Here is a 17246-nt window from a genome sequence, read left to right as displayed (position 1 = left end):
CCCAGGGAATGGTTCACGGGGTGACTGGTGGGACTCCCAGGGAGGAGCTCAAATGGTGGCTGGTGGGACTCCCAAGAGGGGCTCACATGGTGGCAGGTGAGAATCCCAAGGAGGGGTTCACAGGGTGGCTGGTGGGACTCCCAGGGAGGAGCTCAAATGGTGGCTGGTGGGATTCCCAGGAGGGGCTCACATGGTGGCTGGTGGGAATCACTCGGAGGGGCTCACAGGTTTCTATGGGAGAATCTCTGCTTAGTCTACTAGGGGAAGCTAAGAGAATGATTGTTTTCTACATTTCCTTTCCCCCAAGCACATTTAGTTCAGAAGAAGCAGAAACCAAAGTAGCATACTGTACAGTAGTTTCCTTAACTCTATAATCCATGGTATTGAACTATTTATGTGTTTTAGAGCCACCATCACTGTGCATTTCCCAAGAAGTTTTCATCTTTGAATGTTTTAAGCAGTAACTATTCTTCCCTCAGGACCTTGATCTTGTCTGTTTTAGTAAGTCTGTGTTTAGTTATTTTTTCTCTTTCTGTGTGATTCATTTCACTCACATAATATTTCTTATACTTGTAATGTGTAAAAAAGCTACACTTATTATTACTTCATTGTATAGAAATTATATATTTTCTATCTTCCAGTCTCTTTATCAATTTTTTTTTGTATTTTGTTTTTTAAGACAGGGTTTCTCTGTGTAGCCTTGGTTGTTCTAGACTCACTTTGTAGACCAGGCTGGCCTTGAGCTCACAGTGATTCACCTGCCTCTGCCTCCCGAGTGCTGGGATCAACCACAGTATCTGACATCCAGAAACATAAAATATACAGTTTGGAATCTAATAAAAGATCACACATTCTAAACAAGGAAGAAAACAGGACTCATTACCAGCAGCAAAACAGGTAGAACACAGCCCATTTCTGACAAACCAGCTAACTACGACATTAAACAGTTTAACTGAAGCACACACCTTACCCTGTTGTAGAAGTGAGGGAGATATGCAAAGGCGGCTGGCATCTTATGACTAGTTTATGTCTCCATGAAGTAATGTGATAAGACTTTGGATTTATTCAGTCGTGATTTTCTTTGGTTTCAGGGTTTTGTTGTTATTGTGATGGTTCAATTTACATGCATGCATATGCCCAAGTGTGTGTGTGTGTGTGTGTGTGTGTGTGTGTGTGTGTGTGTGTATGATGACAATTTACTGAGGCTTATCTGATTGGAGCTTGCATGAATGGACACACAGCATCAAGGTGTTTTGTTTTTTTTTGTTTGGTTTTTTTTTTGGTAATAAAAGACAATTCAAAATAAATATGTATTTTTCAAAAACCTATGTCAAACACTTATGAATAATCAACATTTACAAATTTTAAGAAAATCAATTAGGATTGATAATTTGCATTTCCCCTAAAAAATAATAGTTCACTTAACTCTCTTTAAGCAGAATGAAAAGAGTCAAACAGAAATAATGCCATGCTCATGGCATAGTCATGATCTTATTTTTCAGTCCGGAACTCTTTACCAAGATTAAGACACATCAAAGTATTTGAGGAGAGCTGTTACTGAATTGTCTGGAAGGGATATAAGGGAAGGGAACAAGTGGCAAGTTGGAAAAAGCTTTAGATGCGAAGTCCATCCCCCTCGAGAAAAATTAATAAACACCCACAAACTTCCACTTTCAGGTTATTGCATTAGTCCAACCTCTACGCGCAAATCGAACCAAACACTAAAGGAATTAAGTTGGCAACAGGCTTAGCTGGCTCTGCTCACTGTTCACCCTTTGATGCCTTTCCACCCAATGAAAGGAATGTCTGTGGGTGTGGGTGGAGTCGAAAGGAAAGGACTCCACCCTCTGCTCTGTGTAGCATACTCATCTCCACACTGTCCTGTGGGTGGAGCTCAGTGCTCCTGTGAGTTCTTCAGGTCCATTATGGTGAAGGTAGCAGCTGTCAGCTTCTCTTACACCAGGAACATGAGGGCAGCCTTGAGCACTGAGTGGTGTAGGTTTTACCTTTTCCAAACCTACTTTATTTGTTGTTTTTAAAATGCTTATACTTCCCTTCCAACCCACCTACTCTAGCTAGGTAGAAGAGAAAGGAGGTTTATGGGAACAGGGGAAGTAGACCTTGTTGGATTCAGTTTCTGGGAGTGATTCCCCTGGCTTAGTCAGCATGATTTCATCTGACTGGCAAATCTATCAAAATTGTTATTGGAACCTGGAGCAACTGGAACCTGGAGCCTGGAAGCCTTTGCAGGAGCCATTTTCTCTAGGAGTGTCTCAACGTGGAGCAATGAACAGCCAAACAATACCAAGCCGCCAAAAGTCCCAGTCTCTGGTTTTGGGATATATATTTATATATGCCCAGAGTGGAGCAGCTTGGCTTTAAGGTCTTTGTAGAGTCGTACTATTCTAGAGCACTTGACTTGCTGGTGAAGAAAATAGAGAACATTCTAGAGACTCCATGGTATTCTGTTTTCTGGGTGTAGTCTATGAGATCCCAACCTCAAAATTGGCTGTACCATCTGCAAGGGATCGGTGACTGTGGTGGCAATCATTCTGGCGATTGCTACAATGATGACCACATCCAGAGAAGAGAGTTTCATCTGCTTCTTTACAAACTGCCCTTTTAAGCCTTTGTAGAACAATTGGATGGCAGGATTGAAATCCAACAGCAAGGATGCAAAGGTGCCATTCCACAGAGCCAAGATCCCAAGTAATCTCGTGGATTGCATATGTAGTGCCTTTTTGTCCACTTTTTAAAATTTACTTTTTATTTAATTAATTTATTCAGATTACATCTCAATTGTTATCCCATCCCTGTATCCTCCTGTTACTCCCTCCCTCCCGCTTTCACCCTATTCCCCTCCCCTATGTCTGTGACTGAGGGGGACCTCCTCCCCTACTATATAGTCATAGGCTATCAAGTCTCATCTTGGTAGTCTGCTTATTCTTTCTCTGAGTGCCACCAGGCCTCCTCATCAGAGGGAAGTGGTCAAATATGGGGCACCAGAGTCAGTCCATGCTCTCTACTCAACTGTGAGAATGTCCTGTCCATTGGCTAGATCCCAGTAGGGGACCGATGTTTACTGCATCTATTGTCCTTGGTTGGTGCAGTAATTTGAGCAGAACCCCTGGGCCCAGATCTGCCTATCATGATGTTCTTCTTGTAGGTTTCCAGGACCTTCTTGATCCTTCTATTTACCCATTCTCTTGTACATCTCTCACCTAGAGTCCCAACAGGAAGTCCTCACAACTATCCCAATCTCCTGGTAAGTGAAGACTTTCATGGGACATGCCTTTTGGGCTAGTGTCCAATTATAAGTGAGTATATATCATGTGAGTCTTTCTGCTTATGGGTTAACTCACTCAGTACGATCAGGATTTCCTTGTTTATAATAGCTGAGTAGTATTTCATAGTGTAAATGTACCACAGTTTCTTTATCCAGTCTTCTATTGAGGGACATTTAGGTTGTTTTCAGGTTCTGGCTATTATGAATAAGGTTGCTATCAACACGGTTGAGCCTATGTCCTTGTGTGGTGGAACATTTTCTGAGTATATTCCAAGGAGTGGAATAGCTGAGTTGTGGAAGCCCTATTGCCGGTGTTCTGAGATAGCACCAGATAGATTTCCAAAGTGGTTGGACAAGTTTGCCTTTGTAGTTTGTTGGTATAATGTCTTCATTTCAAACTTTCCCCCCTTTCAGCTCCAGTCTGGTGTTTATCACCTAGAGTGAAGGCATTAGCAGCACCTTCACCACTCCTGCAACAAATCCAACCACTCGATCTTTTCTTGTAGAAGAATGTTGACCTTTGACCCATACTGCTTTCAGGCTATTAAATATGTAGAAATAGACAAAGTTGGAGCAACTAGACTGGAAATAACTGGAAACCACCCTCAGTATGGTGCCAGGAGGCCTTCCTTCCTTAATTATCTCCAGGAGCATGTGTCGTATTTGACTTTTTTTTCTCATCAACATGAAGGGCGAAGTCTAGCAGTATCCAAGGGAAAGAACATGGTCATGATGGTCACAATTCTCACGGCTCCAGCCATAGAGTGTACCAGGCTTTCCTATGACAACACAGTTGCCATGGTGCTATACTTTTCACTTAGATGCCACAGAGTGGATTCGTGAAAGAAGCATCTCCTGATTGCTTGATTTTGAAAAATGAAGTTCCCTTCTCACCTCTCTCACCGTCAAGGGCAAAATCTGAAATTTCAGTAAACTCTGAGATGTTTTCTGGCTCACCACTGATGCTTCCAGCCTCTACCACAAGCCAGTACAAGTACAGCCCAGTGACTTCACAGCTGGTCACTAGGGGGCACTGCAGAACCACCAAATGAGCTACAGGCATCTCTTTAGAAGGTGATTGCAGGCAGAGCTTGGATTTGGAGCCTACAGTAAGGTATTAGTTGCTGAACCAGAACCCAGCTGGATCAGGAGGCTCAGGGCAGGAAAGACTTGGTTAGTTACCATTGCATATCCACAGGGATCCATAAACTGTAGCCTTATACTGTAGTCTTGATAATCTACCCCCATCCCCTTGAAATAGGTGGAGTGAAGGAAACAAGTGCCTCAAAGAAGACATGAAATAGACTTTCCCACACTAGCACTATTTACTCAGCACAGCCATCTTCTCTTCCACTAAGCAGGCTAAGCCTAAAGGGGGAAGCCTGGCCAGCAGAGTATGCCCAAGTGTACAGAGAGCCTATGGGAGGCAACAAGAACACTGACCTCACAACCTGACATCACAGAAAAGAGAGGAGAGGAGGAGAGAGAAAGAAGCAGCTGACTCCTGCTCTCTCACCAAGGAGACTAGCATGCTGAGGAGAAGGATGTGTAGCACTGTCCTCCCTGACTCTGTCCAGGGCCCCACCCTGCTCTGGTGGGTTGCTGTGTTTGTCCTGGGAACAAGTAAGTCCTGAGTGCAGCTGGGACTGCTCCTGCTCCTTCACTGCTGCATCGCCCTACTCTTTCTCTAGATGCTCACTCCTGTCTCCTTCCTCCCCAGGTGCAGCAAGTTCTGCGGTTGTCCAGTCTCCAAGACACATCATCAAAGAAAAGGGAGGAGGGTCCTTCCTGAAATGTATTCCCATGTCTGGACATAACAGTGTGCTCTGGTACCAACAGACCCTGGGGCGCGAACTGAAGTTCCTCGTTGAGCACTATGAAACACTGGAGAGAGATAAAGGAGACATGCCTGAGCGGTTCTCAGTGCAGCAGTTCAGTGACTACCATTCTGAGATGAACATGAGCGCCTTGGAGCTGGAGGACTCTGCTGTGTACTTCTGTGCCAGCTCACCACATCCTTACAGGGTTAGTGGCTTTCTGTACCTTAATCTTTCTGCCTCAGATGATGATGTACTAAAGAGAGGATGGGAGATGCCACAGACCCTTAGCCAAGTCCCAGATATGCTTCTAGCTCTTTACTAATTCCCTACTCTCTATCCGAGCTCACATAGGTGGGAACAGAACTCTCCAGATGTGTGCACATTTCTGTTAGTACCTTTCAGCTCCTAGCCAGTTATAGGAAACCCTATTCTGTTCTGGGTTGTGACCCTACGCTCTGTAATTTAAGACAAGTGTAGACATTAACATACGCGTTTAGTAGATGAAGAATGCTAGATATTATTTCAATAGAAATCAGAACTGAAACCCACATCTCTCTGCCTTCAGAGTTCTGAGTTTCCTTCGTGCCCCCCAATTTGGGTAAAAAATGTAGCAATGTCATTTCTTATGTTATAAGACCAGCTGATCTTAGAGTACACATGGGGCAAGGGCTGATAGGTTATAGATTTATAATATTAAGGCAGATATAGCTTGCTTTGTAAGTTTCTAGATGCGGTTTACATTTTCGCCTAAAGAAAATTTACTACTCAGCAATTAAACAATCAATTGAAAGGGAATAAAAAGGAAGTATTTATGCAATGGTTCTCTCTCCAATTAAATCAGAGTAGCGTTCAGAATACTGTCTTTATTGGCAGATGACACATTATTTTGGAAGTGATCATAAGAGCTATGGAATTTCATCTTCTGCACTCCCACTGTATATGTGTAAAGTCGAAAATGATTCTTTCTTGGCCTTACTTAACCATGGGTGTTTTCTTCCTCTGTGGTGGCTCTTAGTCTGTAGGAACCATCCATGCTTTGGGCATGGAGGAGAATGTCCTTTTAGGGATGACCAAACCCTGGCCCCAGCTTCTTCATATGGGAGCTATGCTGACGCCTTTATCCCCTCTTCTGCTTTCGAGTCCTTCTTCACAAAGCAGGGTTATAGAAAATTTCCATTAAGATTCCACCAGGATGTGTGGCCACAGCAAGGAGGTTTCATACTGAGGCATTTTCCGTGGAGGGAGGAACTGGGACATTCTTCACATAGGAAGAAACCTATATTGCCATTGAGTAGAGGTAAATGTTTCATGTTACCAAAATTATGACAAAGGTGATGCCAGAGGTTTTGAATGATTTTGATGCAATTCCCTGGTACTCTGTAGACACCAGGCCTACACTTTAGTAGGCAAGGAGCTCACATTCATTGTTCTAGGGGGTTTCCTTTTGAAAGGGAACACAGTGACAAAGGCTCAGTCCCACCATCCACAGCCTCACCTGAGACGAAGGGAGAATTTTTATAAATGAGGGCACGATGAGGACTGAGACTGGAATGGAGTGGTTGTGTCCCTGCAGAGGTTGGAGACATATTTTAATAGTTGATCAAATTGTAATGGCCTGATCCTTGGTGCTTTATAACCTCTCTGATTGTCAAGCCATTCTTTTATCCCTAGATGTCACTGAAAGTTTTTTTTTTTTTAAATACCACTTAGGCAAAGTGAAGAATTAGTAGAAACCTCATAGAACACAGCATGTTGTGAAGATGCAAACGAGACAACAGAAATAGTAAAAATTAAAGCTATATAAAATAAGAAATTGTATTTTATTATGAATAAAATAATCTTAATTAATATGTTGACTAGAATCAGAGAAAGAATACATGCAAGTGTAAATACAAAACAGGCCATAAATTTTTTCTGATATCTTCTTAATTTGTACTGTATATAAATACAAATATTGTTGTATACTCCACCTATGAGATTATAGTTGATAGTAGGCTTGCTTCTGTCCGGAGGGGTGTGGCATGTGAACTGCGCAGCTCAGCCATTTGTTGGAGACAGTGACATCACTAAGGCACTGAAAGCCCCAGCTCTAGTTTCCCAAACAGAGCTGGAACACATGAGAGCTTGCCTTGGTCCTGAGATGTCCTCTAGGCTCTTCTTTGTCATCCTGAGTCTCCTCCTGTGTGCAAGTGAGTGCTGGCCAGTCCACAGGTGTGCTTCCCTCCCCACAATTCCCAAGGCTTTTTGCTAAGATGACATCATCACACTCCATCTTTCTCTGTTACAGAAGACGTGGAAGCTGCAGTCACCCAAAGCCCAAGAAACAAGGTGACAGTAGCAGGAGCAAATGTGACATTGAGCTGTCACCAGACATACAACCACAACTACATGTACTGGTACCGACAGGACATGGGGCATGGCCTGAGGCTGATCCATTACTCATATGGTCCTCGCCAAACTGAGAAAGGAGATGTTCCAGATGGGTACAAGGCCTCCAGACCAAGCCAAGAGAACTTCTTGCTCACTCTGGAGTTGGCATCCCTCTCTCAGACAGCTGTGTACTTCTGTGCTAGCAGTGATGCACAGTGATGTGTGGCTGCCTGCCCTCAGCACATAAAGGAAATTAGGAAAATGTGTTGGCTGGGTGCCCCAGGAAGTCCCTGTCTCTGTAAGAGTCACTCAGCTCTGACAAATTAGGAACCTGATTGGGTCTCAGCCTAACTGTAGGCCACTTTTAACATCTTTTCAAGAATGCACCTCTCTGCTTTCTTTGCCTGTGTGCCCCAGGAAGTTCCTGTCTCTGTAAGAGTCCCTCAGCTCTGGCACTCTAGGAACCCCACAGCCTGAGTTGCTAGCTGACTGGTGGCCACTCCAACACCTTTTCATGATTGCTTCTCTTATCTGTTTCAGCTGTTTTTGTTTCAGAGAGGAAAGTGAATCATTTTTTAAAGACAGAGTTTCTCTTTACAACAATTCTGCGTGTCCTTGAACTAGCACTGTAGATCAGGCTGTGTGGAAGTCACAGAGATCTGCCTGCCTCTGCCTCTAGAGTGGTGGATTTAATGGCTTGGGCCACCATGCCTGGCTAATTATGAATCTTTAATTGAAGTTACTGCTTATGCTTCTGATAACCTCACAGCCATAGTCTCCATCCACCATTTTACTATCCAGCAGAGTCACTTGTATTATCCTTTCCCGGCCTGTGTTTCCTCGGTGTGTCAGTAGCCTCTTTATTAAGCTCCATCTCAATTTTCTTCATTTCATTGGAATCTCCAGCCTTTAAGGAGCACCCTGATTCTTTCCTTCCAATCTCACCTTATCTACGTTCAATTTCTACCTCATTTGTGTTGTGCTATTTTCAATTCTGGAGATTTTTTTTTTTTGTTGGATATTTTCTTTTTGCACTAAATGCGTACTTTTCCCTCTTGTTTCTAAATCTCTTCTCCCAGGAAAAATATATTTCAGTTTGGATTACTTTTCTTTTACCCTTTAAGAGTTTCATTTAATAACATTTCCTTGTTCACTTCTTCCTCTAACCCCTCCCACACTTCTCCTGCATTTCATATGTATGGCTTATTATTTTTTAAATTATGTTTTGGGTTTTGGGTTTGGGTTTGGTTTGGGTTTAGTTATGGTTTGGGTTTTTTTGTGTGTGTGTATGTTAAATAAGTAAATAAATGCACCCTGCTGGTCTTTTTAGTGTCTCTTGTAAGTATCCGTTTACGGCAGCCTAATTGGATAACTATGTAGGGGATTCATCCTAGGAAAGATTGGTGGTTCCTCTCTTCAGTAGTCTTTAATTGCCAGAAAAATAAGGGCTGGATCAATTCCCATGCAAGATTTCTAAACATATCATTCTTTTTCTATATTGTAATGAACTTACAAAGACTTCATATTATAACATACTATAACAGGCATGTTACAATGTGCCTGTAGCTTGTATCAGTAGGTGGCAACTGGGTAGACACCTGTAGGAACCTGCTCACACCACACTGCATTTTACAGAATGGTAATAACACTGAGTCTGCTTTGAGTTTGGAGACTTTCGTAATGATCATCTTTGTGACATCATGATAGGTCTGAGGCAGCAAAGGAAGAGGTATATTTTAATTTTTGTCTCAGTGTTTCAGAGGTTTTGGTGTGTGATAATATGAACCTGTTGATTTTAGGCCTGTGGTGTGGCCAAACAGACTGCCAGGAATAGTATGGCAGAAGTGAGCTGCCCAGCTCATGACATCCAGAAGGAATAGAAGAGTAGAGAAAAGAAAAGGAAAAGATCGGATAGACAGACGGACAGACAGACAGATATTTTATCTGCATGACTCTTGTGTCCTAAATCCTCCTAAGCAGTCCTGCTCTCAGAAGTTGTTTCCATCACTCAATGCTCTTTTTAATATTAACCTACCCACTGGTGATACCAAAACCTTCATGAACTAATATTTCTTAGTTTTCCCCCTCTGAAAGCAATGTAGATAACTAAGCCTTTAGTATGTGAATATTTTGGAAATGCTTTCTCATCTAAGCCAAATAAGCACCATTTTGTTTTTTAAGACAGCAAACCTTGCCTAATAGAGTTCTTACCCACAACAGAAAAATTATCTTGATAAAAGAAAGATTACCTGATGAATACAGCAAAAATACACCTATATTGTCAAGTCACAGAAGAGTATAGGAGACTTATACCAAACATTACTGTTTTATTGTTACCTAGAAACAAAGCACGAGCAGCTGAAGTGATGAGACTTGAAGTCAAACTTAGCAGACAAGAGCATTTTCTAAAGACTCACAATACAGGATGTGCATGGAGCTGTGGGCTACAGGAACTGCGTTACTCCACAGAAGAAAATTACAGCCACAGCATCAAACAGTCCAGGGGATGCTTTTTGACAAACATTTTATTAGTTACAGGTGCATCTGAATTACTTCAGTTTTTTGCCTTTTAGCAACTTTACGGAGGATTCAGCTTTTGATATTTACTTTTATTCACCTTTGTCATTATGAAGATTCTCTTTCTGTCTGTCTCGCTCTCTCTTTTTCTCTCTGAAGCATGTACATGCACACACACACACACACACACACACACACACACACACACACACACACTTTTTAAAAGGATTGCAATGACATACATAGTTACATAAATATTCCATTTTGATGTTTGTACTGGAGGGTATATTTGTTTATCTCTGATTTGAGTCCACGAGTAAGTTACAGATTAAGAGTCAAAAAGCTCTGCAAGCTAATTGCATGCCTGGGGACATCAAAGGAAAAGTAAATGAAATATAAACACCTACTGATATTTAGAAACTTCTATTCCCTCTTCACAGTCTGAGGGGCAGGCAAGCTGGGGAAGAATAAATGATGTGGGGGAAAGATGAACATGCCCTTAGGAGAATGGCTGACAGACACAGAGGCTGAGATGCCTGTCCGCACATGGTATGGACTTCTCCTGTGCCTCCTCTTGTGACACAGCTGGTGGGACTCCGAGGGAGAGGTCACTTGTTTCTTTTGTAGAGTCTGTGCTTAGATACAAGGGGAAGCTGAGAGAATTTTTTTTTCTGCATTTGCTTTTTCCCAAGCACATTTGATTCAGAAGAAACAGAAACCAGAGTAGTATACTGCACTGTCATTTTCCGAACTCCAAATTGCTTTTACATCTGTATCCCCATGGTATCTTGAGCACAGTCATTGTAGTGAATAACCATCATTAGTAATTCCCCACATTTTTTAATGTGTAAACCCATAAAGCATTTACGTTTCCTCCCCTGCCCCCCAGCCCTGGTCCCTGATCTTCTCTGTTTTATGAAGTTTGTGTTTAGAATTGCATTTTTCTTTGTGTCTGGTTGCTTTCACTTATAAAATATTTGTTACAATTTTTAATGTGTAAGGACTTATTACAATACTTCATTGTATTAAAATTGTAGACTTTCTACCTCCCTATCACCCATCACTTTATAGATTTTTAAACTATGCCAATCTCTCTCTATATTTGTATATGCAAATATATGTACATATGTGTGCGTGTGTGTGAATATCCTACCAAGAGAAATAACTATTTGCTAGGAATTTTCCAGATTTTTATTTTGCAGCGACAGAAGCACTTTGCAGAATAAATCTATGAGTGAATTAATAAGAAAACCTTGGTATCTTATATATTCAAAAATAAAATATAGAGTTTGGCATCTAATGAAAGGTCACAGATTTTTAAAGAAAGAAGAAAATAGGACTCATCATTAGGAGAAAAGTCAATATGTAGAACACAACCTATTTCGGACAAATTGACTGACTATATAGTAAACTGTACCTTAAACAGTTTGTAGAGATGCAAAGATGTTGTTAATTTACCAGTACAACCTAAAATTTTTTTATTATCAGGCCTATAATTATTATTATGGCAGTATTTTCTAACCCACTAGCAATCCATCAAGACACAGACACTTGTTATATTTTAAAATAGCTGTAGTTAACCTCGGGCAGGGCAAACATCAATCCCCTAAACTACTTCCCACAGTGTGGCAGGCATGGAATCCCTGCCCCAACCCCATGCCATCTGGATCTAATAATTTCTATCAAGCTACCTCCGATCCATCATTCCATATATTTTTTAATGTTCTTCATCTGGGCCAAGTCACCATCCACACCTGCCATGTGCTTCTCTTTCGTCTAACCCATGGTGCCCTTTCTTCTTCTCCCTTCTCCTCAGGTCTCTCTTCTCCTCAAGATTTTCCCTGGCTCTCTAAGCCCAGGAACTTTAGCCACGCCCACCACATTTGTCCTAGCCAGATGCAATTAGCCTCAAAATACATCAGACCAACTGCAACAGAAAAATACAAATAAAATTTCCAGGAGTATAAACATTGTAGTGTGTGCACTGAGAAATAGCTCCCTCTCGATGAGGCTCCTGAAGGAAGCATTAATGCGTTTAAAGATGAAGTTCAAAAGGAAACACGGAGAAAATGAGAACAAGGTGCAAGTGAGCAGAGAATACATAAATGGTCAAACACACGAGTGGGATTCGCAACGTACAATTTTAATATTTAAATTCATTCAAAGCCTAAGTGTCTAGAACAATTATTCCAATATTCTGTCCTTCTCACCTTTCTGTTCCTTATCCTGGTTGTATTTATCCAACTGCTCAGAGGCTGTTCTACTGACGACATCCACCATCAGGCCTTCTTGGTGTTTCCTTTGAATCAAGCCTATATTTCCCAGGAATACCCCTTCCAAGGACACTTGACATCATGAGCAGTCTACATCTCCCTGTGACATTGTGAAATAACTTAGATTTTATTCTCTTGTGGGTTTCTTTAGTTTTTGTTTATTTGTTTTCTTTCAAAAATGATGTTCTTCTCACACCTCTGTCACTACACAGATAAAATTTGAGATTTGGATGGGAAAATGGGTACTTTCAAACTCTGTGATGCCTTTTGCCCGACAGCAGATGCTTGATTTTGAGAGCTCTCACACTCTACCACAGGCAGGAGAAGTACAGTCCCTATGACTGCAGAGCTGGTCATTAGGAGGCATTGCAGATCCACCACCTAAACTGTGGGCAGGAGTGGACAAGGTGGATGCGGAAGTTTGATATGGAACCTGCAGTGTTGTCTTTGCTGTGGAAGCAGAAACAGCAGTGGCTCGGAGGCCCAGGGGTGGAGGGAGTGGCCATTAGTCTGTGCACACCAACTGGGCATCAACTCAAAGAACATGAACTATAGACCTGAACTCTAGTCTTGGGAATCCAAAGCCTCTTGAGCCAAATAGAGGGAAGAAAGTAACTGCTACAGATAAAAGCATGAAACAGACACACAGTGCCCCATTTATTCAGCACAGCCATCTTCCCTTCCACTGAGCAGGCTGAGCCTAAAGGGGGAAGCTTGGCCAGCAAAGTATACTCAAGGGTGCAGAGAGCCTATGGGAGGCAAGAAGAGCACTGACCTCACAACCTGACATCACAGAAAAGAGAGGAGAGGAGGAGAGAGAAAGGAGCAGCTGACTCCTGCTCTCTCACCAAGGAGACTAGCATGCTGAGAAGAAGGATGTGTAGCACTGCCTTCCCCTGACTATGCCCAGGGCCCCACCCTGCTCTGGTGGGTTGCTGTGTTTGTCCTGGTAAGAGGTAAGTCCTGGGTGCAGCTGGGACTGCTCCTGCTCCTTCACTGCTGCATCGCCCTACTCTTTCTCTAGATGCTCACTTCTGTCTCCTTCCTCCCCAGGTGCAGCAAGTTCTGGGGTTGTCCAGTCTCCAAGACACATCATCAAAGAAAAGGGAGGAGGGTCCTTCCTGAAATGTATTCCCATGTCTGGACACAGCAATGTTCTCTGGTACCAACAGACCCTGGGGCGTGAGCTGAAGTTCCTCATTGGGCACTATGAAACACTGGAGAGAGATAAAGGAGACATGCCTGAGCGGTTCTCAGTGCAGCAGTTCAGTGACTACCGTTCTGAGATGAACATGAGCGCCTTGGAGCTGGAGGACTCTGCTGTGTACTTCTGTGCCAGCTCACCACAGCCTTACAGGGTTAGTGGCTTTCTGTACCTTAATCTTCCTGCCCCCGATGCTGATGTAGTAGAGAGAGGTTAGGAGATGCCACAGATCCCTAGCCAAGCCCAGATGTGCTTCTAGCTCTTTACTAATTCCCCACTGTCTAGCTGAGCTCACCAGAGTGCTCTTAACACTAGGGCTGTCCTATGAACCTCCAGATATTCTTGGATATCTATTAATATCTTTTAACTTCCAGGCCGTGGTACCAAACCCTAATCTGTGCTAGATTATGACCATAGGCAAGATGTGTTAAGACAAGTGTAGCTATTTACACACTCATTTAAAGATGAAGATTTCTATACATCATTTCAGTAGGAATTAGTAGCTCATAAAATTTCCCAGTGTTTCATGTATAAGAATATCAACACTAGGATTAAAATGTGCAGCTCTTTGCCTTCTAAGACAAAGTTCTGAATTTTCTTAGTGTTCTCCAGTTTGGGCAAAAATTTTAGCAGGTCACTGTCTTCTCATATTATAAGATCAGATGAGCTGTGTGTGTGTGTGTGTGTGTGTGTGTGTGTGTGTGTGTGTGTGTGTGTGTGAGAGAGAGAGAGAGAGAGAGAGAGAGAGAGAGAGAGAGAGAGGAGAGATGTATGTTATTAACCCAGATAATGTTTGTCTTGTCATAATTTGAAGATGAGACTTACATTTTTAACAAAAGAATATTTGCTACTCAACAATGAAATAATAAATTGAAAAGGAATAAAACATAGATATTTACACAGATACCTCTCTACAGTGAAATCAGAGTATTGTTCAGAAGACTACTGTTATTGTAGATCATACTAATTTAAGTAATGTGTCCAAGAGTTTTGAAATTTCACCACTCCAAACCTTCAACTCTTAAATAAAAATTGCCTTTTTCTTGAACTGACAGGAGCATTGGTCATGGCCTCCTTGTTCGTGTCTCCTGGTCTATAGAGCCACTCAAACTTCGACAGCATGTAGAATCCCTCCTGAAATGGGCAGATCCTGTCTCCAGGTTTTTATACCGATTCTGTGGTGACCACACTCCATACTCTAATTTTGCTTCTGTTTTTGAGTCTTTCATCACCGGGGCAGTGTTACAGCAAGTTTTCATCAAGGTTCCACCAGAATGTGTAGCCACAAAAGGTGGCTTCATACTGGGATATTATCGGGGGTGGGGAGGCGGGGGGGGGAGGGAACTGAGATGTGCTTTACGTAGGAAGGAACCTGTATTGCCATTGTGTAGAAGTGTTTCATGTTATCAAATTTATGACAATGGTGACAATTTTGGTATAATTCTCTGAGACCCCAGAGACACTATACTTACATATTACCTGACAAGAAGCTCTCACACATTGCTGCAGGGCATTTTCTCTTTACAGAAAGTATGGTGCTAAAGACATGGGCCAACCATCCACAGCCTCACCTGAACCAAAGGGAGAATTTCTATCAATGAGGACACATTAAAGGCTGAGCCTAGAATGTAGAGCTTGTGTCCCCAAATTGATCTGAGATAGCATAAAACAACTGTTGAAATTGTAATGACCTCAACCTTGATGCTTTGTAAGGTTTTAATTGTCAAACAGTTCTTGTAGCTGCAGATGGCACTGAAAGTTTTCCTAAAGTATTCAGGCAAACTGAAAAATTAGTAGGAACCTCTAGCACACAAGATGTTGTAATGGTGCACCTGAGACTACAGAAATAGTAAAAATTAAAACACTGCAAAATATAGAATTACATTCCATTAAGAGTAAAAGATGCCCAATATAGTCACTAAAATCAGAGAAAGAGTATATTCAAGAATAAGTAAATATACTACAAATATTGTTGTATACTCCACCTATGAGATTATAATTGATATAGGCTTGCTTCTGTAGGGAAGGGGTGTGGCATGTGTACTGTGCAGATCAACCATTTGGTGGAGACAGTGACATCACTAAGGCACTGAAAGGCCCAGCTCTAGTTTCCCAAAGAGAGCTGGAACACATGAGAGCTTGCCTTGGTCCTGAGATGTCCTCCAGGCTCTTCTTTGTGGTTCTGAGTCTCCTCCTGTGTGCAAGTGAGTACTGGTCAGTCCACAGGTGTGCTTCCCTCCCCACAATTCCCAAGGCCTTTTGCTAAGATGACATCATCACACTCTATCTTTCTCTGTTACAGAAGACATGGAAGCTGCAGTCACCCAAAGCCCAAGAAACAAGGTGACAGTAGCAGGAGCAAATGTGACATTGAGCTGTCACCAGACTTACAACCACAATAACATGTTCTGGTACCGACAGGACTTGGGGCATGGACTGAGGCTGATCCATTACTCATATGGTGCTCGCCAAACTGAGAAAGGAGATGTTCCAGATGGGTACAAGGCCTCCAGACCAAGCCAAGAGAACTTCTCGCTCATTCTGGAGTTGGCTTCCCTCTCTCAGACAGCTGTGTACTTCTGTGCTAGCAGTGATGCACAGTGATGTGTGGCTGCCTGCCCTCAGCACATAAAGTACACCAGGAAAACACTGTGTGTGTGTTTGCCTGTGTGCCCCAGGAAGTCCCTGCCTCTATAAGAATGACTGAGCTGCGACACACTAGGAACCATGCAGCATGGCTCCCTGCCTGACTGAAGGCCACGCTGACACATTTTCATAGATGCTTGTCAGATCTCAAGCAAGTGTTTCTGTTTTCAGAGAGTGGAATGAATACTTAGTTGAAGTTCTTGATGAATCGTTTGATCACCTCACAGCCAGCATTTCCTGCCCTGCGGTCTGCACTGACCACTTCAGTCACTCTAGTATCCAACTGAATCACTTATATGATCTCTTTTCTGGCTATGTTTATGCTGTAGGTCAGTCGCCCCTTTGTTTTATAGGACAATAGACCATAAGGTTCTATGTCGTTTTTCTTCGCTGTGTGTATGACCAGCTTCTACCCAGCCTTTCTCTTGTTCTTTTTTTGGTAAACTTATCTAGATTCAATTACTTCCTCATGTGTGTTTTGCTGGTTTTGATTTTTGAGATATTTTCCTAAGACATTCTCGTGTACCAAAGATATGTCTTTCACTCTTTTTTGATGTCTTCTTCCTATAAAAATATATTTCAAGGAGGATCATTTTTTATCCTTTTTAGGATTTTAACTTAATCCCACGTTTTCCTCCCCTGCTTCACCCTTTAAAGGATCCACATTCTCCTGCAGCTTTAAAATTCATGGTCTCTTATTCTTTAATTGTTATTTTAGAGTTGTTTTTGTGTATTTGTGCTGTGAATAAATATAATAATGCAACCTGCTACGTCTGTTCAGTGGTGCTTGTTTATATATACATTTCGACCACTTATGATTTGAAATCTCTTTAAGGGACTCATCCTGGAGAGGATTAATTCCCCAGGTCCTGATGGAAAAATGTGGGAGGAAATGCTATGCCAGAGAGCAAGGAATTTAACTCATTTTCCATATCTGGATTAATTTACAAGGAATTTCATTTTTTACAAATTTAGAAGTATAATATTCTCTTGTTGAATGTGTCAGTGACTTGGCTCCGTGTGTGATAATTGTGTGGAAAGTTGTAAGAAACTGCTCAGTCCACGCTGCATTTTGCACAAAGGGCAATACAATGAAGTTGGCATTGTGTTTGAAGAGTTGTGCCATAGTC

The 17246-nt window shown here is 42.1% G+C and overlaps 1 pseudogene and 1 gene segment (V, D, J or C); one reads left to right on the top strand and one right to left on the bottom strand.

Moving 5' to 3' along the window:
* Positions 1 to 1894: 1894 nt before the first annotated feature.
* Positions 1895 to 4086, bottom strand: LOC127194338 (peroxisomal membrane protein PMP34-like; annotated as a pseudogene).
* A 676-nt stretch (positions 4087 to 4762) lies between these two features.
* Positions 4763 to 16107, top strand: LOC127194344 (T cell receptor beta variable 5-8-like). The segment is given in 3 exon segments: positions 4763 to 4909; positions 13320 to 13624; positions 15773 to 16107. Coding segments are annotated over 3 exon segments (444 nt in total).
* The last annotated feature ends 1139 nt before the right edge of the window (positions 16108 to 17246 follow it).

Source organism: Acomys russatus, chromosome 10 (genome assembly GCF_903995435.1).
Source record: "Acomys russatus chromosome 10, mAcoRus1.1, whole genome shotgun sequence".
Taxonomy (NCBI): domain Eukaryota; kingdom Metazoa; phylum Chordata; class Mammalia; order Rodentia; family Muridae; genus Acomys; species Acomys russatus.
The sequence above is the reverse complement of the archived record's forward strand: the minus strand, read 5'-3'. Positions and strand labels throughout refer to the sequence as shown.